At 37.5% G+C, this 27,068-nt stretch overlaps 1 protein-coding gene across 2 annotated transcripts in view; it reads left to right on the top strand.

Annotated features, from left to right (window-relative positions):
- The window catches only part of Hr39 (nuclear hormone receptor FTZ-F1 beta), a 57,544-nt gene that overhangs the window by 27,460 nt on the left and 3,016 nt on the right, over positions 1-27,068 (top strand). Inside the window, exons 1-16 of one of the 2 annotated variants that reach the window (XM_073079135.1) lie at positions 15,075-15,229; positions 15,310-15,781; positions 16,630-16,745; positions 18,156-18,288; positions 19,059-19,243; positions 19,739-19,913; positions 20,096-20,228; positions 21,135-21,273; positions 21,749-21,882; positions 22,357-22,568; positions 23,053-23,192; positions 23,604-23,684; positions 24,046-24,276; positions 24,783-24,919; positions 25,825-25,940; positions 26,276-26,430. In XM_073079135.1, the coding sequence (XP_072935236.1) occupies positions 15,682-15,781; positions 16,630-16,745; positions 18,156-18,288; positions 19,059-19,243; positions 19,739-19,913; positions 20,096-20,228; positions 21,135-21,273; positions 21,749-21,882; positions 22,357-22,568; positions 23,053-23,192; positions 23,604-23,684; positions 24,046-24,276; positions 24,783-24,919; positions 25,825-25,940; positions 26,276-26,430 (2,187 nt within the window). In that variant the 5' untranslated portion in view covers positions 15,075-15,229; positions 15,310-15,681. Of the gene's footprint in view, positions 1-15,074; positions 15,230-15,309; positions 15,782-16,629; positions 16,746-18,155; positions 18,289-19,058; positions 19,244-19,738; positions 19,914-20,095; positions 20,229-21,134; positions 21,274-21,748; positions 21,883-22,356; positions 22,569-23,052; positions 23,193-23,603; positions 23,685-24,045; positions 24,277-24,782; positions 24,920-25,824; positions 25,941-26,275; positions 26,431-27,068 lie in introns of those variants that run through there. The other variant, XM_073079134.1, reaches the window with a different exon arrangement.

A 27,068-nucleotide genomic window follows, 5' to 3' on the forward strand; every position in this document is an offset into this window, starting at 1 on the left:
CGTGTTTAATTATATTTTTTTGAAAATATAATTTTATTATGCATGCAAGGTAATTATCGGTAAATACCTATTGACATTTGCGTAACAGTTTCGACCTATTCGATTGGAATTGTATAAGTTTTCCGCTTTAAACAAATTATTGTTGGTTTGCTGTGGTTTTCCCAAAAAACCTTAAAGGTAATATAACTAAATGAAATAAAATTACAATGTTTGTCTGTAATTTAAATATTACTGCCGTTATGTAATGTAATGGTGGTAATGTATTTGCTTTTAATTGTAGTGCACCGACTAATAAATTATCGAATTACTGAAAAAAAATATGATTAATATACTTAGGACATTCTCATTTAGTCGTTTTAGTCTTATCATTTTTATACGGATAATGTTAAAACATTATCTTCTATCATCCGTCAAGTAGGTAATGTGGCCTTGGTTTGTGGATTCTCATTTCAGTAGGTACATTTGACTCTTCGAATTTAGTTTTAAAAATTCATTCCGCGTATTCAAACGGAAGTCCTTAAAAGGAAGACACATTTACGAATACAAACATTTTAATCCACGAGTTAGGAAAATCACTACACGATATTTGCATAATGATGTTTATATGACGGATTTTATGATAAAACCATAAAATTTAAGCATATTTTTCAAACTTCCTTGTTAATTATGTAATTCGTTAGGAATTTGCGATTATAAATATTAATTAATAATTAATTACGTGTTGTACCTAGTTTTGTCATGGAGTTAATTTTGGAAAAAGAATTTAAATTTTACATCTGTTACGTAAATATTGGAATGGAAGAATTAGTATAACATTAATTACTGGGTATTTAAAAAAATGGATTTTCTACGCGAATTTAAATTATAAAGTAATAATTTGAATACACCCGTCGAGTTTTGAGAACTCCTTTTGGTAAAAAGTTTCAAGGGTCAGCGAGAACTCAGGGCAAATAACGCAATGATATCCTTTTCAATAGTAATTAATCGACATGTAATAAAAAAATAATCACAAAAAAATGTAATGAAATCATTCTTAAGAGTTCTCCGTTGTCCTTAATTTTCTCTTAGATTTTTGAAGGCTGTACAGAAAAGTTGATGGTCATTAAAGTCATTAAAGTTAAGTAGCAACCGCCGCCCATGGACATCGGCAATCGACCATAAACAAGACTAGATTCCCACCTGACCGACCGAACAGAACAACAGCGCTTAACACTACTGTTAATAGGCAGAAAAAGGTGTGGCGATGGTGCCGCCGGAGTTGAAGGTTCTACCCAGTGGACTAGGGTCGTCGGAGTCCCGGGCGGAATTGAATTGTAGACCCCAGTGTAAAATATTGATATGATTTGACAAATTACAAATACAGCGATTCCGGCGACTTTCTTTTTCGCTTATTTATACACATTTCACAGATTAGTTCTTACTACCTTTTTTTAGCAAATGTGATTGGGGCGGACCGTCAATCCGCGTCCGTCTTAGTCCGCTAGAGGCACTACCACCTTTAAAACATACAACAAGTAATTAATTTAAAAAATCAAAAACCCGACTGCACCAAAAAGGCTGAAGTAGAATTTACAAAAGCAGTGAAATAGGCATTTCATTATATTTATCCAGAAAGCCAAATACAAAGTTTCATAGTAGCTGTCTGCTTCAAAAACAAAAGATGTTCAAACAATATTATCCTATTTTATCCTCGTAGTTCTCATTTACGCTATATAAAGAACCTATGTCTAAAATTACGCTACAGCACGCTTAAGTTCAGCGGTTTCCCTTTGCGTTGATCTCTGGCACAGCAACTCATTCAGACTTTAGTCAGACAGTCATCTCGATGTGTATATAGGAGTATTTATGTACTAACTGACCCGGCAAACGTTGTGTTGCCATATAATAAAAAAATGTTAAGGGTGAACAACCCTTATCACTTAGGGATAAAAACAAAATAGATAGTGGCCGATTCTCAGACCTACTGAATATGTATATAAAATTTGGTGAAAATCGGTGAAGCCGTTTCGGAGGAGTACGGTAACTAATATGAGAATTTTATATATAAGATATATTATATATTGTATGTGTAATCTCCTCTTAATTTCCTTTCTTTTGACACCCTACTCGATAGGTTTGGTTATTTTTTTTTAAAACGTGTTACTATTTCGCGAAAAAATCCACCATTTACGGTCTATAAAATATATAAATTCAGTAGATCAAAGTTTCGGTCATTATTTTACCTCGTTAGAGGTAGTATTTCATTATTTTTATCCAACAAGCCTGATACAAAATTTCATAGTGTTGGCTTCAAAATTGACGATTATTCAAATGAACTTTTAACCCTTATTTTACCCTTTAAGAGGTTGATTTTTCGGAGGGGGATAAATAAGTGCGTCTTTGTTCCTATCCAGAAAGCCAAATACAAAATTTTATAGTAGTTGCTTCAAAATTAAAGGATTTCAAAAAAAACTGTTTTCCCCTATTTTACCCTCTTAAGGGTAGAATTTCCAAAAGGCCTTTCTTAGTACTTATTCACGCTATATAGAGAACCTATGTGCAAAATTTCAGAACTGTAAGGTCCTTGGTTTAGGCTGTACGTTGATTTCTGAAAAATGAAAAAGTCATTTAGTTATTCAGTCAGTCAGTCATCTTACTGTTTTATATATATACAAATATGTTTTTATAATCTCCGTTTAATTTCCTTTCATTTGGTATCCTACTCGATAGGTTCGGTTAACTTTTTTTTTTAAACGTGTTACTATTTCGCGCCAAAAATCCGCCATTTTGATTTTTTTTTACTAACACCTATCTAAGGACACTCGGGTCATTGAGACAAATATAATGACATCTTAACTGTTGAAATTCATCCAGCCGTTTGTTAGATCGGATCAAATAAAGAAAGACAAACATACAAGATACGCGCGAAAAACATAACCCTTCCTTGGCAGTCGGGTAAAAAACAGACGGAACAACACTAAAAGCTAGTCAAGTAACTCGATAAGTTCAAACAAGGCCTCCGGTATGAAATGGAGTCGCATGACAAATTTATATCGTGTTAAATAAATATAGAGGCCGACCTCGACATTCTATTCAATATTATCGATATCAATACTGCACTGTCATTTGTTCGCTAAATAATTTCAATTAGTATTTGCATTTACCGCGACAGGTGCTATTGACGCACATGACCTGATTATACCAATATTTTATATTTATAATTAGTTTTTATTACGTTACTAGGTAACTGTTATTATTTATTGGCTTCGAGCAAAATACCTAGTGCTGCTTAATCGTTGATTGAATAGCACTGGGCTACGTCGCCGTCCACATTTATCGTTACTAGGTATGTTACGGATGTTAAAATTCAGATCTAAATACGGAGATATGAGTAATATTACGTCACCTTCGTAGATTTGAGCGTTCATCTTTATATACGATTCTTTTATGCAGATACGCTTTATAGGTAAAAAGTAAACTTTGGTACATCCTGTGTCTTCTGTGCTTTCTTAGTCAATGCAGTCATGTCCAAGTATTATAGTTATAGAGACTAATATGCAAAAAATATAAACATCTCAGAGACTGACATTAGTATCGTAAGAAAAAACACATGAGTTTGTAAAATTGCAGCTATTGCAAAATTGCAGACAATCACTATACTTATTTTAAAATTAAAGACAGACTACAATGTAACTTGAGCTATTTTAACAAACCCCAATTATTGGATTGCGAAATTAAATAAAAAGATCAGATTTTAAAATACCTAATTGCTTAACTTGAACTTTATTGATGTTTAAATATAAATTGCAAAATCTTGGAAGCTTGTTAAGCTATTTAATAATAGTACTGCGTCGTTAATGAGCTTTTGATGAAGCTGACATGTAATGATGCCCAAAATGCATTAAATGTATTTGAAAGCTTAATATTATTATTGCTTAAAGTTAATGATTGTTCTGTCCTTCGCTTATCAGTTGAGCACATTCTGCTTACTGTTACAAACATTTATGTTTGTAAAGGCCACTATGTCATAATTTATTTGGAATACAGTATTTTGTCTTGTGAACAATTCAGATATGAACGCTTCAGCAAACTGTTTCATTTAAAATTATGGAAGGTACAAAGTGGTAGTGTCAGTGGTTAGATGCTCGGTCTCTCAATCGTGAGGTCCGAAGTTGGAATGTTACGCACTTTTGTTTTTTTTCAATTATGTGCGTATTAGGGATGAATTATCACGTGTTAAAACGGTGAAGGAAAACATCTTGATGTAACGTGCACATCTGTAAAAAAAATGTCCAAGGTATATGAAACCTACCACTTCGCATTTGGCCTGCGTGATGGTCTATAGTCTGAACTAAGGCGGCCAATAACTATTACTCTGATGAGAAAGCCCGATAGACATTTCTAAAAGATATCTTGGTAGCCCAGATGGATACAGTATTTATTTCTATCAATAATAGTAAGATAAAGCATGTTAAACACTTATGTTTTCCTTTACAAATGTTTTAATACACATAGCTTACCGAACTATAAGCACTTACAAAGGCTAGTTACATACCAGTTACAAAGTTAACTAGTCGAAATAAATTTTGTAAATTTAAACTCTACTTCAACTTTAACGACCATAAATCAGATTTTAATTGCGTACCATTCATATTGCATCTGAGCCCGGGGCATTAATGGTCGTGGTTGACAATGAGGCTCATATTGTAAAACAGTTCAGACCCACGCGGGCGCCAGTGACTCACTACACTAGCAAACCGCCTTGACTTCGCTTGGGTTTTTCAAATATGATTAAATAATATAGTAAGCTTTCTAAATGTGACAAACAAGCATGCACGCAAGGACATACGCATGCAGACACGCATACACATATAAACTACATACAATTCTGCCATAAGGCAGGAATACATGGCTCGTGATCGCATTGTGATCTGTACGGCTTACTACTCTATTTCTGGGGGCATGGTAGAGCCCCCGCCAAGTCGAGCAATAAATTTTTAACAAGGAAACCGTAATTTCTCCTCTTACTTAGACACTCTAATTACGTAGGTTACATGACGCATTTTACTTAATTTTGAGCAGAAGCTACGTAACTGTGGCCGGCTTCCACACACACTATAGCAAATATGTGGAAATATCTTGACTAAGATAAAATTAAATGATTAATAGACAAAAAGTACATTTTATGTCATTACCACTGTGTAAAATCGGATACGAGTATGATTAATGTCAAACAGTTTAAAACAATAATCAATTGCTTTTAACTTCACAATACAGTACATTACAGTACAATACGATATAATACAATACTATTATTGCACAATAAGAAAACTCAACAAAAGATGCAATTACGGCCGAAAACAAAAGGCTAAACTTAGACATTGAAAAAATTGAATTGTAAACGGGTCCAATGCTTTTAAAGCGGTGAGGTCGAAAAGTGGCACTAATTTGACAAGCGATCGATAAGCGGTGTCAACTTGAATAGTGGTAAACAGTGAGTCACCTTTATTGGCTAAGGGTTTCTATCCACGAGAGATGTGCGAGGTTAAAGCTAAGTTAGTAACAGCAGTTTTAAGCGCTGCTGTGCTATGGTTTGCTGTCTGGTAAGGAAGACATATATTTCCGAGGTGTTACAGCTTAGTTCTCGTGGGTAGCGGCGCACACAGGGTGGCCAACTTCAAGTAGAAATATAATCTTATCTGAGGTTTACAGATAAGATTATATTTTACAGATGTCAATAGGCGGCAGCAGCAGATGTAGGTGGACTGCATGCTCCTCTACTATTTCGACAATATAAAATTGCTACGGCGCTAAGCTAAGCTAAACAAGTAGGATGTGCTATGAAAATAGCTAGACGGATCGCGATCCTTAGCTTACATCGTAGCATCAATCCTTAGCTAGCATATGCTTTATAAAAACAGCTTTGCTGCCAGAGCTGAGCTTTGAAAATGGAGCATTCCTAATGATAGATTTAACATATTCATAGCTAAGCTACATAGCATATCTCTGGTGGAAAGGTATCCTAAGGGTCTTGTTTGGGCTCGGCTGAGTGTAAAATTGGGTTGGTTTTTGTCTCATATAAGTAATGAATTGGAATGCAGGTCACCTGACTCATGTTTATGTGCAGCTTGTGCAGTTTAGAGGTAGGTACATGAATTGTATATGAACATGAGGACTGCATGTATGTTTCCTAAATCACAAAGTCGATAAACTTACAATCAAACTAATTCGTAACAATATGTACTATTTACTACACTTCTACTTTACATATAAGCTACGGTTAAGGCGATCCATTGTGATTGATTGATTTATTTTCTAGCTTTTAGTTCGATTAGCAACAAAAGCGTGTTTTTTTTAGTTTTTTTAAACTATTATTTATTTCGCTTATAATTAATTAATGTAATTCTTTTATCATTTTCACTATTCGTTTTAGGTATGACAGCTTAATTTGACTTTCTCAGACACAGTAGGTATACTAGATATCTTACGAGACAATTTGTACCAAGTTCGTGAGGGCGGTGGGCGGTTTACGCAACAAACTGTACCTAATTAATATGTTGTAAGTTTGTAAGTGCGAAATTGAAGTAGCGGCGAGGCTGTGCATATTTATAGGTCAGACCACCTACATTTGTTAAGTAGAAAAGTAAACTAACGGTTGTATTACTCACAAAATATCGCGGTTTATTTTTTAAGGTTGAACCGTGAATATGTGTTCGCTAAAATCCTCAATGTTTCAGTATTAAAGTATTCAGAATACTTTCATTTGAAAAAAGTACTGGTAAACAGACGTACATCACAGATCTTTCCTAGTCACTAAAATACTTTTTTAATTTAGTATAAAAGTATTCAAAATTAATTCAAAAGTTGAAAAATAGGTGGTATACAACACAGATATCCATGGACGGCAGTGTCCACTTATCATTAGGTGATCTGGATCGTTAGCTACTTCTATATTAAAAGGTGTGGCAGTGGCGTTGCCGGCGATACAGATTTTACCACTAGAAAATCCTACAATCGGAATACCAAACTGACTGAAGTTATTTAATATGCCAGTTACGCGGTGTTGGCTAAGCGCAGGAGATTGCAGGCGAATTCCCGCGCCGTAATTACATTTCTTGCCGCGCCAAGGTGTTCAACATTTACCGACGAAGGAACGGCGACATTATAGTTGCATTAGGCTTGCATATTTGTGTACGGAGTGTAGGTAATTATGAGGAGACGTGTACAGTTGACAAGATAAATTTGAATATATAACCAATTTTATCTATTTTGCAGGGTGGCCAGAGGCCTCTGTGGGACCGCAATGCATTAATGATTATAATGAATAAAATAGAGCACTAGCTTATCCTTTTTAGGATTCCGTAGCTTAACAGGGTCCTATTACGAACTAAGCCTCCGCTGTCTGTACCTCTGTCACAGGACTCGATCACTTGAATCGTTATGGATAGATACTTCAAATTTAAAAAATATATATTTTTAAATAGGAACACTTATTCTGTTAAATATTTCGTGGTGGTATGGAATCCCCCGTGTGCTAGTTCTCCTGGCCCGGTGGGCTACCTCAACGCTTCTTGGGAAACTCCGGGATCTCTGACGGAACACAATCGTAGTCCTCCAAGCGCGATGCCCCGATCGAGCTCTGCTCTGGGGGAGCACTTTATAAAGTGACCCCTACTGCTATTTTACAACATAACCTTACCACCTTCATACGTAATATTATTTATTGGAGTATAATTTCGTGACACAACAACGATCCATGCTCTGCATGCATGCACGAGTTCCTTGCCTTGCTAACATTTTGTAGAAACTCAAAGTAGCAAAGTAATAAAACACTATTTTATTGCTGCTGTCAGAAGATTTTACGGAAATTTTCCGCGGAATCGCAAAGTAGCAATTTATCAAAGTTATCACTTCATTTGGATATTCGCCAACACAAATGCACAAAGTTTTTATGTTTTGATTAAACACGTAGGAACATATTTTCGGAATGTAATTAATTATAAGCAAAATAAACATTTCTATGTTTACAAAATTATGCTTGCATTTAAATTATAAGTTTCAGAAATAGCTATTTCTGAAAATTTGTACTGGAAATTAATAAATGTCCTTTTGTCTTTGTACAAACACGAAGTTAATCTTTTAACATAATTACGTAATATAAATTTACCCATTAAGTTGCAGTAATAGCGGTTCTCAATCTTGTGACGTGTCAGCGAATACTTAAACACAGATTATACGAGTAAGTTATCTCTATATCTCCGATACGAGCCGTTACCCATAAATTAAATTAATTAATAACATTTACACCGCTTTATTAATCTAATGCCTTGCCCCAAGTTAGCGGGTAATAAATTATCACCGACTCGAATATTTTAGATATTAGCAACCTTAATTTGCACCAAGTAACAGTAAATGCATACTTTGGTAGTAATATATACCTTTTATTAATCGAAAACTAGGTGTAGCCTATAATTTTCATATTTAGTTAATGTTTTTGCTTAATTCAACTTAGGATATGCCTTTAACGAGGTTCATAAGTGTTGATATACATGGTATTCTTGATCGAAGTATACAACAGAATGTTACTATTTTGCATGGTTTCGCTCAAAGTAATGATAATATGAGCGAGTGATTACACTTTTTTCTGTGGCTAACATATAGTCGTAAAGCTTGGCAAAAATGCACAAGTTCGTTGAATTTGTATAAATACAACTTAAAATCTAAAACCAGTGTTAAATATCACTTGTCACTAAAAACTAGAGAGGATCGGTCTGGCGTTCATTTCGTCGTCACGCGCTACTATTACGGCATCTATATATTGCTCTGTTCTTCGTTTGTTAACCTTTAAAACTTTCTACGACACCACCGCGACGAGTATGAGTCATTGCAGCTGTGTCGCAGACCGTCAATGACTGATCATCTCTATTATGCGGAAGCGCACTCAGACGGCCCGAGTTGGCAGGGGCAATGTCGTTTGGAAACATTGGCTTTATTATTGAATGGATATGACCGATTGCGTACTACTTTAGTGTAAAAGATAGAATTTCTTTCTTCTAAATAGATAATATTCGCATAAATTAAATTAGACCGTTATGTCAACCTAGGTAGCTGTTGTGTGAATAAGTGTACAATAAATAAATCGTTCGTAAAAAATATTTGTTATATTTAGTTTTTTACTTTATAATAGTGTATTATTTTACTAATAAGTTGACTTTAAGTGTATATGCAAAATATATATTTGATTTGGCAAACGCTGGCCAAAAAATTATATTCACTTCATTTTATGACGAAATAATATTGGAAATTAGTGTTGGGTTATTCCATTGTCACATATCGATAAAAATGATAGTACGCTTTTATTTTTATTCCGGAAATGTTGCGCATACACGTTTCGAATAAAATGTGAACAGCTATTATAATTGGCTTGCACGTAAGTGTATTCAGCAATTTATTTCTAAAACCTTGTCGATGACACGATTCCGTCGCAATTACGATCGACCTCCGAGCCTGCGACATTAAAACGAAATAATAAATGCCAGTTATAACGTAATCGTGTTCCATATTCTATTTTGTGTATTCACGTTGTTATTGACCGACTCCATTTGTACAGCTGTCGTCTGGGAACTGAAAATGAAAAATGCAAATCGAATGCCGTAGGATTAACGTAATTACGGATCTCTGTACAAATATTTTAGGCTTTCTGCGACGAACTTATATTTTTCCTTAAACTGAATTAAGTATTATCTCGGTTATACTATTACCGTGGTGTTATTAATATTTTTTTACATTCCTATTAAAGAACCTCTAATAAATACAACAATGGAAAATTGTTGTCAAAATACTGCTTTTAATTAAATAATACCAATAATAATTAAATAATAAATAATTAGCAGCAACTGTATTAAATTTTGACTTCTTGGAAATATGCTAAGCTGTCATCGTCGCATGAAGTCATTTCCGCTTGACCGAATTTAATTATCACATGAATAGTCAAATACAAAAACCGGCATTCGTGTCCCCTTGATATATTTTTTATGATAGAATCTTCTAGTATTATTATCAATTATATATTTAAACATATTTTTTTATAATATACGAGTAGCAGATGCATGATGCAGTCCACCTGATAGTAAGTGGCTACTGCCGCCCATGGACATCTGTAATCAACCCCAGATAGGAATAAATATACCTGAAGTCGGCCACAGATGGGCCGCTACCCCTGAGGACTAAGCTGGAACTGGAGCTTCTTTACCACACCCTTCGAAACGGAACACAGCACCGCCTAACACTGCTGTTATTAGGCAGAAATAGGTGTGGCGGTGGTGCCGCTGGAGTCGAACCACAAAGGGTTCTACCACCTTCAATACATATACACAATACTTTGAAGGTAACAAGCGTTTATGGAGAATTGCAAAAAAGTAGTTCACTTTTCTGTTTCAATTAAAATACTAAATATTATTTTTCTATCTGGTATAGGTCTTATCATTAGTTAAATTTGTTTCTTTCTAACTTATTTTGTCTGCTGTTCATTTTACCTAAAAAGTTATACTGAGCATTATAAATACTGAATGCCTCATATAAAGATTGTCTTATTTCTTAACTGTGAAAGGAATATGAAGAAATATTACAAATTATAAAACAGCGGCCTGTATGGCCAACGAATCGTTCAATCTAAATAGATGATAAATTGTATATAATTACTTTATTTAGCTGATACATAATAGACAGTATAATATTTATATTATTCGTATAGTTACGTTCGTTATCTTATATTAAGTTTGCACAATAGCTTGTCTAGTTTATATATTAAATCAAGAATTCAAACCAAATTAAAATAAAAATTACAGCACGGACGTCAAGAATTAATAACATCACTTTACTATACTTTGTTTGCCCTGTCGTTATATAAATTGCTATGCCTTCAGGCTTAAACACCATGTAATCATACATTTCAATATACAACTGTAGTGCCCGCAGAAATTTGAAGTGTGTTTACGAAGAGAAAATTGCAACTATTGTCTCCCACGTCTTGACTTTCTATTCGAACACATAATCTACAAACAGCTATAAGCTGCCTATTGGAGTTATGTTGTCCTCGAGTTGCATGCTTCGGTGGAAGTAACTTGGTACAGACTGTTATGAAAATTGTTACTTATACTTACTGTATGAACTAACCGTAACATAATTTTAATAAACATTCGTATGTATAAGTTGTCAGAACTATTTATTCTATGAATAAACTTTTATTTAAAACAGAATAAGTTAGCATTGGCTGACAAAATGAAATATTATTATTGACGGAAATCGTCGTAAAAGTAGTAGTAAGTCCTTAAAAATGCTAGACGTCTACGTCTTACAAAACGTACGTCTTGAAAAATGATACAAAGTGTAACTAGTTTCACCTGTTGGCAGCGGGTAAAGTTCGCACTGAGGTGCATGAACGGATGAGCAGAGCCCTCTTTGATACGTCAGCAAAATAAGTCATTCACCTTTATGGATAGTTTCATCTATTACCGTAAACTTACTACTACAAAAACTTGGCAAGGATGTTTGCAAGTTCATCCATCTCTACTTTAGTAAGATTGATAAGTATGACTAAGTGTATGCATCTATAGTAAGATTGTCTATTTATTATTGTATTACAATGATGCAGTAAGAATCTTAGTAGCTACTGATAAAGATGCAGTGTTTTTTTATCGAGTTCACTAGAGTTCTTTATCCCTTGAGGATCACAGAGATGAGAGTATTCACCTTGTCTATTTTAGTTACGGCGTGGGTGACAGGGTGCGTCGTACTCTTGAAGACGGACGACCACACCTATCATCAGGGTCAAGGCCATTGGAAATTGGTCTAGCCAAAAGAACGTTCGCCTCTTGACGTATTAGCGTTGTACTTTCAACTTTTGAGCGACCCCTACTAATTACATTAACTGAATATCATAGCTTTAAGAGTGATTTGTGCTACATTTAATCATGTTCTTTAGCCTTTTTTATCAGTTCAGTGTTTTAAACTATTAATGGACGGCGACGATAATGTTTTGAATTCAGTGCGGTGATACTGGAATAGATTACATGAAAATAATTTTAACAGCTCAATAAAAACAAGCATGTGTATATTTTAACACACACCTGTATCTAAATACAAGCATTATCATAATGCATGGCATGATGCTTACGTCACTGAGATAGTGCTGTGACCTTAAGATAATTATCGGTCGTCGCCTCGTCCCGCGTCCATCGATAACGCAGAACAACACAAGGACATCACTTAGCCGATCCTATAAATAACAGTGCGACTGTCAGGGTGCAGTAAATCATTTTGCTACTAACGACTATTTCAGCAACTTTACTGCCTTCCGTTTGAGTAACAGTTTCACACCTTTAATAAATGCGTTGTAACAGTTATTTTATTGTAATCGACGTAATGACACAATTAAATGGACTGTTGTAAAATAGGTATTAACGCAAATCTTTATCTAGGGTTTCCTTTATAATATACTTGAAATCAGTGTACGGTTTGGTTTGTATTGACGTAATACTTATTTGAAATAACTGTATTTGGTTAAAAGGGAGATAGATTATTGTCTAAGTAAGATATATTATTTACAATGCTTGTTGGTTTTCCGTAAAGGTGTAGTTTTAGTTACGACTCTATCACATAGATTTTTACTGAAATATTTCCTATTTGGAATTCGTACTTAATGTATTCAAATGATGTTGCTTATAATAGTTTGACTTTGTTGAAAATTAAATTATAATTTAAATTTATTCTTATATGATTTAGAAACGCTATTGTGTGTACTTACATCATAAAACTTTTATATTCTGAGAAATCCATTAGCACTTGTAAATCAGTGAATAGTACCTACCAAGGTAAGGCGATAACCTGCATGTAAATAAAATTGATACCGATATCTTATAATAACAGAAAAATTTCCACATTACAAGATTATCTGTAAATACGAGGCAGACAAAGCCGATCGTCTGACGTATCGTATAAATGACCGCTCGGCCTTGTCTAGGCCACGATGACGCCATCTTGCGTGCGGACGTACTCCTTTTATTGGGACACCGAAATTGTCTGCATCCCGCTCTCGCATTTCGACTTAACTTGTTATGAAAGAGACGGATTATGTGTATGTGATCAAAACGATTACATTTAATAATAGAACTAGGTACACGCCGTATTTGCTGTCAATGACTTGTTTGAACTTTTTTCATTGATTCTAAAGTAAATGTATTACAATTTAACTAAACTATCTTAAGGCTTTACTAAGTTACTAATAAATAATTAATTTGCAGATTAATCATAGAACCATAATAGTAAATATCGTCCAATTATAGCTTCTTAATAGGATTAGCGCTGCGACTGAGTATCTAGTAAACGTTACATTGTGTAATTGGCAATTACCGACGTTGGCAAGGCAACTGTCGGTGACTGATAGCGGTAACTGTGAATTGTCTGGGGAGAAAGAGCAAGGGACTCTATTGGACTTTAATTGGTTCGCCAGACGCTCTTAACTCGATCCTTTAATATCTAGACATCCTTTCATTGGTATTCGCAATTCGTTTGTTCCTTATAATCGCTTCGAAAACTGCGTTACAGCACTATGCATTCATAATGCTCTTCGTTAAGGCAGACAATAGTTTACAAAAATATATTAGTTGACTTGAAAATATGTGAGTTTAAGTGATCGTGTCGCTTTTAGCCTTCTGATACGAAACAGCCAGTCACTACTCATATTACTCATCTAACACATAAACCGTGTGTTGGTTCGCCGGAGTCGTTCGGATCTCGGATTGGGAGCGGCGGACCAGTCCGCGCGAAAGGCGAAATGCTCGCGACCGCCCGGTCGCTCCAACCGGCTCCGTGAAGGCCGCTCGCCCCCCACTCCCCTCCCTTTTTAGTGCTTAGTGATTTAACTTATCGATAAACAATAATAAATATAGCCTTATCGCAAATTGGTGATACGTTGACCATAGATTAGTAAAGATCTTCGCCGCCTTAACATTGAATGAAGCCACAAACGGTTTATTAGTAAGTTATTTTTTTGAATTCTTGACAAATATAAACATTTTTAGAAAAAAAATACGAATAAATAACTAATACTGCGTAATTTACATAATCAAGAAATAATTATTTCAAATATTTTAGGGTCATTTAGCACGGAGCCGTGGCAAAACTTTTTTACGCAACTATTTCAATTCTCAAAACTGGGTACATTTTCTTGTTAGTAGTGAGTAATCTTTAATAATCTATGACGGTGACAATAAAATACCTGCTCACGCGAAATAAAAATATTATCGTTAAGAACATAAATAACAGTCCCATCGCTAGGAATTTATTATCTCTTTAATGTGGAGAGTTAGTTTAACTTGGGATAAGAACTCCGGAAATATCAGCGTGAGAGACTGATATAGGTACATTGTTATGACTAAACTATCATAAAAATATAACAATTTAAATATCGGAATTTCAATTCCTTATATAATTATCGTCTAATCTATAAATGTTTAAATAAACATAATATACGTGTTATTTTTTGTTTATGTAATAAGTAGTAGTAGTAAATGGTCACGCATTCAACTAATGTTGTTGTTGCTTCCGCTAATAAATATTTTTTTAGAAATAAATAATAGTCTAGGGTTATTTTTTAAAGAGTTCGGTAAGATCTTATTCAAGTCATTGAAAATATTGCTAATAATTGCAATTCATTTTTTGTAGATCTCAGGCGAAATGTAAGTATTCTAGTGTGGTACTGCTGTATACCTACTACTGTATATTATGAAATAAAGTTCACAAACGCTTACTACACAGAAGACTTAAGTTAGAACCTCTCATATCAGTTTCATTGTATAAATATAGCAAAATACCTAAAACACCTAATTATTCGATATAATATGTAAACACTAAAGTAGCGCGATAAATGTGGCGGCTAATTCATTAAACAAGCGCTGACGCAGTGCAACGTTATCGCGAGCTTCGCCCTCCGCTGTAAACATAATGCCAATGACACGGAGGTCGTCTATCTATCGATAATATTGTGACGCGGTGTGCCAGCACTGGCCCGACCGGCAAGGCCGCGGCGCGGTGCGCGTGTCGTCGCGCCGCGTACGTGTACACAAACACACCGTTTCAAAACGACAACTTATTCTCAATTTGAATCGTGCGTGAACTTTTCCGCGCTTGACTTTTTATTTTTAATTTTTCATCGTAAAAATGCGTTCCATTTTTAGATTTATTTTTTTAGGTATTTATTTAAGTGATTTTCTTAATTAAAATTAATGTTGAATGGAATAGAGGTTTAATGAGATAATTTTTTGTTTGCAGGTTAACAAGATGATGGTGTTATCAGCGGATAGGATTCAACATCCATTATATCCTAAACGAGCACAATCGCCTCGTACTCAAGGAGTTCCGTCAGGATCGGGAACATGTAACCCTGTGTTCAGACGCGGGGATGTCACAAGACTGATTCCCGCAGGTGCCTTAGATAGCGACGAAAGATGATCAAAGTGGAAGATATTAGGCATATTTTTTATAGAAATTATGAAGAATAGACATAATAATAGTTTTTGAAATTTTTGATGCAGTATTTTTGGATGATTTTTTAAGTTAGACAATTATGACTGTGTGGTGCTCTGTAGTGTAAAAGTGTTTGTTTTTCTGTGGTGCGTGGTGATGGTAGTGCAGTGATCGGTGATGAACGTCGCGATGTCGAGTGACGCCGACGCAGTGAAGATTGAAGGTGGTCATGTGTCAGTCACCACCATCAGCATGCCGGGTCCAGAAGCCAGTAATGGTATGTATTATCTGTATCTTTTATTTATTACACTGTCGAAAAATAATGTAGATATGTAAATAAATATAAGTTTTTTAACAAAAATATTACATTCTTTTTTTAATAAATGTTTTCTTTATCTGTGAATTTTATCGCTGTATTTATAAAGATCAACAAGCAATAACAATATTATTTTTATTTTTTTTTTGTTTTTTGGCTTTTTTGGTTCGACTTGGCGGAGGCACTGCCGTGCCTCCAGACATTAATTAAAACATGGAATTCTTTTCAATCCTAATTCCTAAATTGATATGTGAAACATTAGAAAAACAGAAACATTCTTACAGTAACGAATTGCGATGATATGATGATGATATTTAAATTTCCTTTTTTCATGATCCCCTGTAAAAGATTAAAGATGAATGACCGACCCCACTTTGCATTCTGCCGTTCCGAGTTTACGCGTATATTGTACTTCCGAGCGCCATTATATTATAGGGTAGTTTAGTTTCCGGTCTGAATACCGGTCAGGGTTACCTAATTATAATTATATTTTCAAAACCTATAAAATGGTAATGGAATGGGAAGGTGGTACAATTCTTTGTGGCTCTCCGACACCGGCGGCATCACTGCAACACCGATGTCCGCCTAATAACAGCAGTGTTATTGTGTTCTGGTTGAAACTGGTAAGGGAGATATACTTTTCTGAGACATACCAGCCTAATCCTCAGGGCTAGCAACGCACGCATCTGTTATGATATACCTATTGAAAAATCCTTTTAGGTATATACATATTATATATTCATGACACCCATGATTAAAAATCGGCAAGTGACATAATAGTAGTGAAATAATATATTTGATGGTTCCAGGTCAATTCTCGTACAGTTCGAGCGGAGTACGCATCAGCGTGTCTTCGGAGCCTCATGACGAAGACTCCACTGATGCGGAGATCTCCAAAATCGACTTCACGCAGCATCAATACGAGGTAAGTTGAACCTTCTTCTTCATTACTCTTTCTCTCTCCTTCTCTTTCTACTCCCTTTTGTATTATGTAGAAGTAGCAAACGAGCATGCATTTCACCTGATGGTGAGTGACTACTGCCGGCCATGGACAGGGACACCTGTAATCAACCCCTAATAATATTATATTCGACCTACCTGGTGTCGACCACAGATGTGTTGCTGACCCCTGAGGACTAAGTTGAGTTGTCTCAGAAATTTTAGTCCGTCATCGCCTACTATGATATCCACAGATACTTATGTGGTATCAGTAAGCTTTCAAAAGTGCGTAACGAAATGCTAGGGCAAGTAGTACTCAACGGTTGATCATTACTTATACCGAAAGACCGACACCAATATAGAACTTTTATGAGAAATCCTGTCTTTTAGTCCTTTTTCTGTACGGCCAATCTTGAAAAAGAAAAGTTTTTCGTATTTCTTTTGTTAAAACAAAGGGAACACAAGCATCAGACAACTTTCTGTATTTGTTTTACCTGTGGTACTGTTCTCTTGCCTTCGAACATTCTAGAAGAATGAACGACTACGCTATTCTTTATTTTTTTATTTACAACACTTTTTCACCATTCAGCGCACCGCATTCATTGAATTCTTGCTACAGTTTTCCTTTTTCAGCAGTAATCTAGAATGAATCACACGTTATCATATCATCACTTTCTGCCCTTGGCAAGGTCGTTAGCTTCACTCGATTGTGCGAACTGATTCATAACGGCACATGCGGCAATTGCCGCAATGCCTTTGTTAGTTCGATATTTCTCTAAATTCATTGTAGTTCGATTCTTGTAAGGTTTTCTTGTGGTCTAGAATACATTTTGAAGTGTAGGTTCAAAGATTAGTTCATATAGTGGTTTATTTTCTTATTACTTGCTGGTAAAGTAGACATCTATAATGATATATTTGAATTTAGAATACTATTTCGTGTTTGAATGTTTGACTTTGTATTTAGACATTATTTTAATGAAATTGAAGTATCACATAAATTTAAGTGCCCTGATGGAAACGACTACTGTCGTCCATAAACATCTATAATCAATTCCAGATAGGATGTCTTACTTGTGTTTATAGTTCATTGGATTCATAATCATCCTTAAAATCTTGTAATCGTTAAAAACTAAGGTTGCGTATGTCTATCTCATCAAACTTTAGAAATCAGACTCTGGACTTTGTATCCCACGTTTAAAGTGGAACTGTACAAAGCGACTATAGAAAAGTCACTCTCTTCATTCACACATACTCTGTGTTGTGGCTGCCATGGACACACGCATAGACAAATACACTAACACCCAGGATCAGAAACAGAAATCTAAATTATGAAATCTGGCCGGGTATCGAACCCGGGACCTCGCGCGGGTTTCTATACCTTCAATCGTTATTCCAGGTCAACATGCGAAACAAGAAGAAGCGGTCATCCAGCGGTCAGTGTGACCAGAGCGAGCAGGAGCGGCCCATGTCGTGGGAGGGCGAGCTCTCCGACTCCGAGGAGATGGTCATCGACACCAGCGCCACGAACGGTGAGTGGCATGTTAGTAAATAAACATCAGTGATGGAGGAGGAGGATGGAGGATGTTCGAGGTTCGAGGTTCGAATTCTAGGCTTCTGATTTTTATTATGAGATTAATTGTCACTTGGTATAACTGCGAAGTATCTTAGTATACTGGTGATGGAAATCACTGGGGAAGCCTGAGAGTTCTCAAAGATGTGTCTATAAATCCACTTCGCCTGCCCGCTGGACCACGGCCTAATCCTTCTTATTCCGAGAGGTTCATTCGTTCGTTCCCAGTTATGTGTATGAATTTAGGTCGCTGTTTTATCCGAAATAATATTTTTGTACCCTTGTGTGCTGGAAATAATAATGCAGGTGAAAAGGAAAACTGCACATAAATACCGTCGAGTGCCGTATGCTTCCTTAGCGACCGGTCAGCCGCTGTGCACAACACTCGTGTCAAATTACAAATTTTGAATTTACCATTTTATTTATATTAGTATTTCGGCCAGTCCGAAATACTAAACAGTTATGGGTTGATGGCGATGTTAATAAAGTCATACGGCGATGTTAGGAGTCGTTGAAACTTGTTTATTTAGAGTTTATTTAAATTTTACAAACTCCTGACAGGTCCATAATCACTACCATATACCTTCCATCCACGTATGAGTATGTTTAAATCGTTCCTCAGTAGACACTCAGTAGTGGGACAGTAATGGGTTGACAATAACGACGACACACGAAAGTTATATACATTCTCTTCGACGATACAATTAAGCAGTTTACATTTCCTTCCAGACGAAAACAGCAGCTCCCTAGACCTGCAATCGTCACGGGACTCGATCGACACGCTCCGCAACGTGACGATCAAGACCGAGCCGATGAAGAACGAGGTCTTCCAGAGCTTGGACGACCAGCGGGTCCTGGATCTGAAGTACACCGCGCCGTTGCAGGCGCATCAACGGAGTCTTAGTATGAATAGGGTGAGTTTGGTGAACATTTATTAAGGGTTCTTCTTCGTTCTTGATAATGACGAGTGTGTAAGTGATCGTAATGAGCAGTGATAACCTAGGGGTTGAAAGTCACTCCTTGAGTCGGATGGTCCAAGATTCGAAACCCGCCTTTCTACCCACCTCTGATTTTACAAATGATGTGCCTGTTAGAAACAGAAATAATTATCATTTGCTAAACCGGTGAAGAAAAACATCGTGAGGAAATCTACACCCATCTTCGAGTTCCTTAAAAAAAAGAAAATGTTCTCAAAGGTGTGAAGTCTACAAATTCGCAGTTTGCCAGCACGGTTGACTATGTTCTAAACCTATCTCTTTTTAAAAGACCCATATAGCAGTGGGACAATAAAAGGTTGAAAATATACCTTAATATACTTTATTGCAATCATGGTTTTAGTTAATACATTATAGTTAATAATAGAAGTAAAATAAAGCTCATAGTATTCATACAATTTCCTTCTATTTCAGATATCAGTCCTAACAGACAACACTCCAGTCTCGCTACCACGACGGCCGTCCTCTCCGACCAATAGCGCCAAGTCGCTCGTCCTCGACCAATACGAACATAGTACGCCGCTGATGGCGCAGAACTCCAACGCCGAGATACAAAACCTGACCATCAAGAAAGAGACTCAGTTGTCAGGTAGGAGATGATTTTTATCCTTTGAGTAACAAAAGTATAGAGTGAGTCTATTCGGGTATGAACAATAGGCACAAGTGAGAACACCAGTTAGGAGGGGAGAACACCGAGAAGGAAACTCAATTGAAAAAAATATTTTTTTTTGAAATAAAATAAAAAATACATTTGCTTTATTTTGTTCACAGAATTAAAATGCGAGCCAACAGTGGGCATGGACAAGTTGTTGGGCTTGCATGGATCCCCTTTGCTGGGACGGCTACCAAGAGTACAGTCCAGCGCTAGCACAGACTCTGCAGTTCACTCCATGTATACGCATAGGTATCGTACCTTTCGTTTTTATTCCTTTTCATACAATGTTCTTATTATCTAATTAGTTCCTAATATGGTTTTAAACATTAACATATCAAATCAAATACAGAGCACTTTTTGAATTTCAATACAACTACCACCACTTCACAAGGTGTTTCGTTATGGAGAAGAAGCGGTGAAAGAAACTGTATAACGCACAGCTTTTAAAAAACACATTGTACAATGTTAAATTTAACTTAATGGTACATGTGGAGCTGGAACTACTTCAGACCACACCGTTTTGTCAGTCAAATAATCACTTAGTTTATAGTACGCTTTTTTACAAAGCGTTTGTTTAACGACATGTTTGAACTTTTTTTCTGTGAGATACAAAATGTGGTCAGGGATTTTATTGTAGTAGCGAATACAGTAACCCATGAAAGATCTAGAAACCATATAAAGTAGATTAATTTCATTTTGTCTATTATCTGTAAGATTTTTAGGTACACTACTTAAACCAATATTCCTCTTCCTTTACACCTTACTCTCTTACTTTGTTTACCTTTTACTGCAAATTCACTCGTAAATGTCAAGTACAATTTCTTTCATTAACACATTCTAGAACATTCTGTACATTCTTCTCTCACACATTTCTTCGCTCAAACTTTCTTTGTCACTGTCTTTTCATTTTTAGCGAGTGTTTATTGTCAAAGATTGCCGGTTGTTGCCGGTGGTCGCCAGTGCCGGTCTTCGACATAAAAAGCCGCTCGTGTTTCACCTCCCTTAGAATAAAACATAAAAAAATAAAAATATAACATGATACCGTGTTCAACATAAAAAGCCGCTCGTGTATCACCTCCCTTAGAATAAAACATAAATAAATAAAAATATAACATGAAACCGTGTTCCACAATAAAATGATTCGTTTTGTTACAGCGTATACAGCAGCCCGTCAGCGAGTCCGCGCCCCTCACGGCACTACACACCGTCCCTCTCAAGAAACAACAGCGACGCCTCACATTCCTCCTGCTACTCGTACAGCTCGGAGTTCTCGCCCACGCATTCGCCAGTACAGGTGAGCATCCAAAGTAATAGATATTTCGTTCATGTGGTGGTAAATGCTGCTCTGGAAATCCGAAAACCCATCTTTGAGAGGATCCCAATACCATATGCCATTAAATTTGGCACATCAGTTCGTGAGATTCATATTTTTTTTTTGTTTTATTAAAATGACTTAATAAATTAACGGCGTTAAGTAATAAATGGCGTTAAATACAGATTTATCGTGTTGATTTTGTATTTCGGTACGCGCTTTATTGTAAAGAAAATGTTGATACTTGTGTCGTAATCCATCCTAACATTATGAATGCGAATGTGAGTTTGTTTGTTTGTTTGTTTCTTAATTTGTTTGTTTTGTTACACTTTCACGCCTTAACTGCATGACCAATTGTCATAAAATTTTATACCCACGTTATCAGGGATTCAGATATGACATAGGGTACCTCTTGTCTCGAAAAAATGACCGTTCTAACTATAATCACACTATCCAGAGCCGTCACCCGCATGTGGTGTACCGCGAGGCGGCGGTGTTCCCCGCGTCGCCGGCGCACGACGAGGACGCGGACGCGGCCGACGACCGCCTGCACCACCACCAGGGGATCAGCCGCCAGCAGCTCATCAACAGGTGCGCACACTGTCCGCTACACCGAGGCCGCGCCGCACGTGTGTACCGCGAGGCGGCGGTGAACCAACGAGGAACTTACTCAATTATTTGGTTACATTTTGGTTGTGTGTAGGTTTGTTGGAGTGATCCGCCCGGACTTAACTTTTTGGAAGGATGGCAAAAATCTTACAATTTTTTTTTAATTCCGTACCCAAAGGGTAATAACGGAACCATATTATTAAGCCTTCGCTGTCTGTTCGTCTGTCCGTATGTCATAGGGTTCTATTTCCTAAATCGGAATAGATAGACACTTGAATTTTTAAGATTATATATAAGGGTTTTCACTAAAACAACAAATAATAAAAAAAAAAAGTTGAAACTTAACAATAATAATAAGCATTTGAGACCTTTGCAAAACATTAAAATAGAATGAATTAATACGAATCAAAAATCCAAATGAACAAAAACAAAAAAATAATATCAAAACCATTTCAGCCCGTGCCCAATCTGCGGGGACAAGATCAGCGGGTTCCACTACGGGATCTTCTCGTGCGAGTCGTGCAAGGGTTTCTTCAAGCGCACGGTACAAAACCGCAAGAACTACATGTGTCTGCGCGGCGGCAACTGTCCCGTGACAGTGGCTACGAGGAAGAAATGCCCAGCTTGCCGCTTCGACAAATGCCTTGGGTGTGGCATGAAGTTGGAAGGTGAGCATCAGTATCTATTTAAACATTAATATGTGGATATTAAAGTGGTGTGGTTAATGTGTATTTATGTGATAGACATTAATATGTGGCATAGCATTAGGGTTACTACTACCCTTTCTTATCAAATATCGAACCATTATGGCATCATGACGTAACACAGAGCACTGGAGGGGCGGCCGGCTAGCCTTACTGGCACTTCGATCGTAGCTGCTGACTGATGCGCACGCGCTTTATGTGCTCATTGGATCGTCTTCGGGTGTTTTAATTATAAAATGCTCATTTATTTATTTATTATAAAAATAAAAATATAAAATAAAGTTTGACTGTGAATTCATAGTTTCTTTTCGGCGTTACAATATAACTCTAGCCTTTTATCCACGAACATACCTTACGCATATACCTTCCTGATAGATAAAGTATCTGAAGAAACTGGTGCGGTATTACTAGCATATTTAACATAGTTTCTCCGTAATTTCTTTCCCAGCAATCCGAGAAGACCGCACGCGAGGAGGACGGTCAACGTACCAGTGCTCATACTCTCTGTCGGGCGCCGCGTCCACCGGCTCGCTGCTGTCGCACCCCAGCTCCGTGTCCTCGCTGCGCCACGCCACCAGCCTCATATCCGTGAGTGCCACCGCTGGGCCCCGCTCTCCCCACAGTGCCTCCCAACGTACCAGTCCACTGCTGGGCCCTCAATAGTGACTCGCGAGGACGGCTGGACGTACAACTGTTCGCAGTCAGTCTCATCCACTGCCCCTCTCTAAATACGAATCGTGATATAGAGCGTATCTCTAAATACAGATTTGATAGTCTGGCACGGTAGTCAAGTATGAGTTTATAGACAGGTAGACAGTGGATGTTATTTATTACTTGATAACGATGCGGTGCAAGAATTTTTAGTAAATTACGTAGTGGTCACGTCATTAGACGTCCAACAGTTGGGCAAGTGTAATTTTTATGAAACAAGAGAGGTTATCGTAGAGATGTTAGAGAAACTTAAATTGACTGTTTATTTATTTGTTCATTTCAACGCAGGTAAACGGACCAGGCTCTTACAATAGTCGAGGGGAATCGAGTAACAGCAGACTTACGCCAGACATACCGCCGTTATTACAGGTATGTTTTTTTTTATATGTTACATAGAATACTTTTTGACATGTGCAACAATAGGTGCATTGAGTACTACGTTTTAAACCCTTGTCGAAATATATGTCTGTAACACCTTTATTCAATCAGTACCATTAGACATAATTGTCGACTGTAAAATGACCAGAAAGTTATGATTAAAAAAACATTTTTCCCTCAATTAGGAAGTTTGTTCGTATTATTCTAGCTATGTATAATACTTCTCTATACCTGTCTATTCCATTCTTAAGTATCTTATTGGCTCCTTTAAAGCTTTTTTTTAATTTGTTTCTGTATGTTTTAACTCTACAAATAAAAAAAATATTAACAATAGATTTATTAATATTCACAGGAAATAATGGACGTAGAACACCTATGGCAATACAACGAGTCCGAGCTGAACAGGCTCGGAAAGTCCGCGGGCGGGGGCAGCCCCTCCGCGAACCCGCTGCTCGCCGCGAGCGGGATAACCGCGCAGAACTCCAGCGCCGACTTCCTCGCCGATCTGTGTAATATCGCCGATCATAGGCTATACAAGATCGTCAAGTGGTGCAAGAGTTTGCCGCTGTTTAAGAATATATCGGTGAGTTCTTTTGTGACTTAGAAATTTAAAATGAGCGATGTATTTTTAAAATATAGATAAAATATATTTTAAGGAATGAGTAAGACACTAAGATCAAACAGTGTTGATTAACAAATTTTTAATGCGTTTTTTGATTTTCATTATTTAATGTATTTAAAATGTTTAAGTATTAAATGAACATGCAGATGCGTTGCTATCTCACCATTATACCGCAATACCGAAGCGTTTAATCAAAGAGGGCTTTACCAATTTTAAATGTGATCTTTTCCTCAATTTCGCCCTGCTTATACATATTTTTAGCGTGCAACGAACCTGCGCGTCAATGTAACACGTAATTTAACTTTGCTAAAATTTTTTGTTTTAGTCAAAAGAGGAACTATAATCGTAAAATGATAAGGGAAACAGAAAAGCCACATGGTAGTATCTATATATGGAGGAACACGTTAATGACATGTTTACTCAGATACAAGTTTATACATACTCTACAATGCCGTCCATTGTTCCAGATCGACGACCAGATCTGCCTGCTGATCAACAGCTGGTGCGAGCTGCTGGTGCTGTCGTGCTGCTACCGCGGCGTGGGCACGCCGGGCGAGGTGCGCGTGGGCGGCCCGCGCGGCATCACGCTGCACCAGAGCGCCAAGTACGTATTAAGTGGTCATTGGTCCTTTTATTTTTGTTGACGAGGGGGAAACCTTCAAATGGTTCCCGACGCCGTGGGAGCGACGACGGGTTATGTGGGACTTTTACCGCACTTAAACCCCCCCGGTGACCGTCCTCAGCGCAGCGTAGAGGACTCCGGTATCTCCAAAGGAACGCAACCGGAGTCCTCTTGGCGCGTCTGGCTCCGCTGAGATGAATATGAAGCTCGCGACTCAGTGTGGAGCGTACGACGGTATGAGGTCACACATACCATCGTTCTTCCCGGGGTCGCTAGCTAGGCGGTTAGAGGTCCCACTCTTGCCACCCGCAACCCCGAAAGCCTTTTTAGTCGCCTCTTATGACAGGCAGAGGATACCGTAGCCCTATTCTGATCCCAGAACTACAGGGACAAAGTGGTCATTGGTCCTACGAACACAAAAAAAAAAAAATTCAATTACCTTGAAACATTAGCGTGGGGCGAAAACAGTGTTAATATTGATCCAAATTTCAATTAACGTAGGTGATTTAATTTGAACAGTTATCTGGGTTATTGCACCCTCCCCCATATGTTTTTATAACAAACCCTCTTATATTTGCACCCCAGTGGCGGGCTAAGTTCATCGGAGGCCGGGGGCGGAAAGTTGAATAGAGGCCCTTAAAAGTGTAAAAAGTTTATTTGATTTTACGAAATGACGAATGTGTCATAGAATTAAACATCTGCAATTCGGTGACACTCTTAACAATAAGTTCTACTATTTTTACCCCTGTTCTACTTTTCCCCTCTATTGCACTCATATAAACACAATCCAGAATCAATGCCCCGCTTACACAACGTACATTCATTTCAATTAGACATACATTCACATTTTAGTAGTAATTGTATTAATGAATGTATTCTATCCCCAGATACGGATTAACGCCGTGCATAGAACGAATGCTCAGTTTCACCGACCACCTGCGAAGGTTGCGGGTCGACCGATACGAATACGTCGCGCTCAAAGTCATCGTCCTTCTCACTTCAGGTAACATATTCGAATTATTAAAGACCTATTTCACGAGTTGATATCACACATATGAAAATCCACTATTTTTTTTATGAAGTAATGTAATTTTAATAAAATTTATCAATTTAGTGAAATGTAGGCAGTAAATAAAAGAAAACGAAATGGTCACTTTTGATTTAGATACAGGCCTTCAATCTTTCGGCCATAAGTCTATGGATTTACGCACCGTTTTCGTGGATAATATAGCTGCAACACCGCTCAATGTTATAGCATCCTTTGGAACAGGCCATGTCCTCCTGACTGACTGACATCATGTAAAGCGGGTTACTTACACTACTTATTGACTATCGCAGACGCACCAGAGCTGCGCGAAGCCGAGAAGGTGCGCACCTCGCAGGAGAAGGCGCTGGAGGCGCTGCAGGCGTACACCGCCGCGCACTCGCCCGACGCGCCCGCCAAGTTCGGCGAGCTGCTGCTGCGCATCCCCGAGCTGCAGCGCACCTGCCAGGTACACACACACAGCATGCACACAGACACACCAACAAGCACGCGCGCGCGTCCACACGCACACACCGTGCGTACAGACACAACCACAACTACTCGCACACGCACACACTGTGCACACAGACACATCTACAATTGTGCGCACACGCACACACTTTGCACACAGACACATCCACAATTGCGCGCACACGCTCATACCGTGCATACAGACATACCCACAAGCACGCGCACACGCACACACTGTGCACATAGACACACCCACAACCACGCGCGCACGCACACTATGTGCATACAAACATACCTACAAACACGTGCCCGTGCGCGCGCTCTTACGCAAACAGGGACAGAGAGAGGCAAAGAGAGAAGGAGAGGAAGAGAGAGAGAGAGAAAGAGAGAGGAAAGGGGAGAGAAAGAGAGAGAGAAGGGAGGGAAACATAAAAATCGGAAGCACATACACAGATACAATACCATACACTGAAAGAAAGAGCATCATACAGTTACCCAAATATCCACACTTACACAGACATACATTTATAAAGACAGGCAGACATACAGCCACACAGAGAAGATGACACAGCAACAAAGGAGTATAAAAAAATAACGGAGCTTTTATGGAATGAGAACGTTTTGGATAAACGGATT

This window comes from Epargyreus clarus, unplaced genomic scaffold, assembly GCF_041222505.1.
Source record: "Epargyreus clarus isolate Ecla_fem2 unplaced genomic scaffold, WU_Ecla_fem_2.2 ptg000014l, whole genome shotgun sequence".
Classification (NCBI taxonomy): domain Eukaryota; kingdom Metazoa; phylum Arthropoda; class Insecta; order Lepidoptera; family Hesperiidae; genus Epargyreus; species Epargyreus clarus.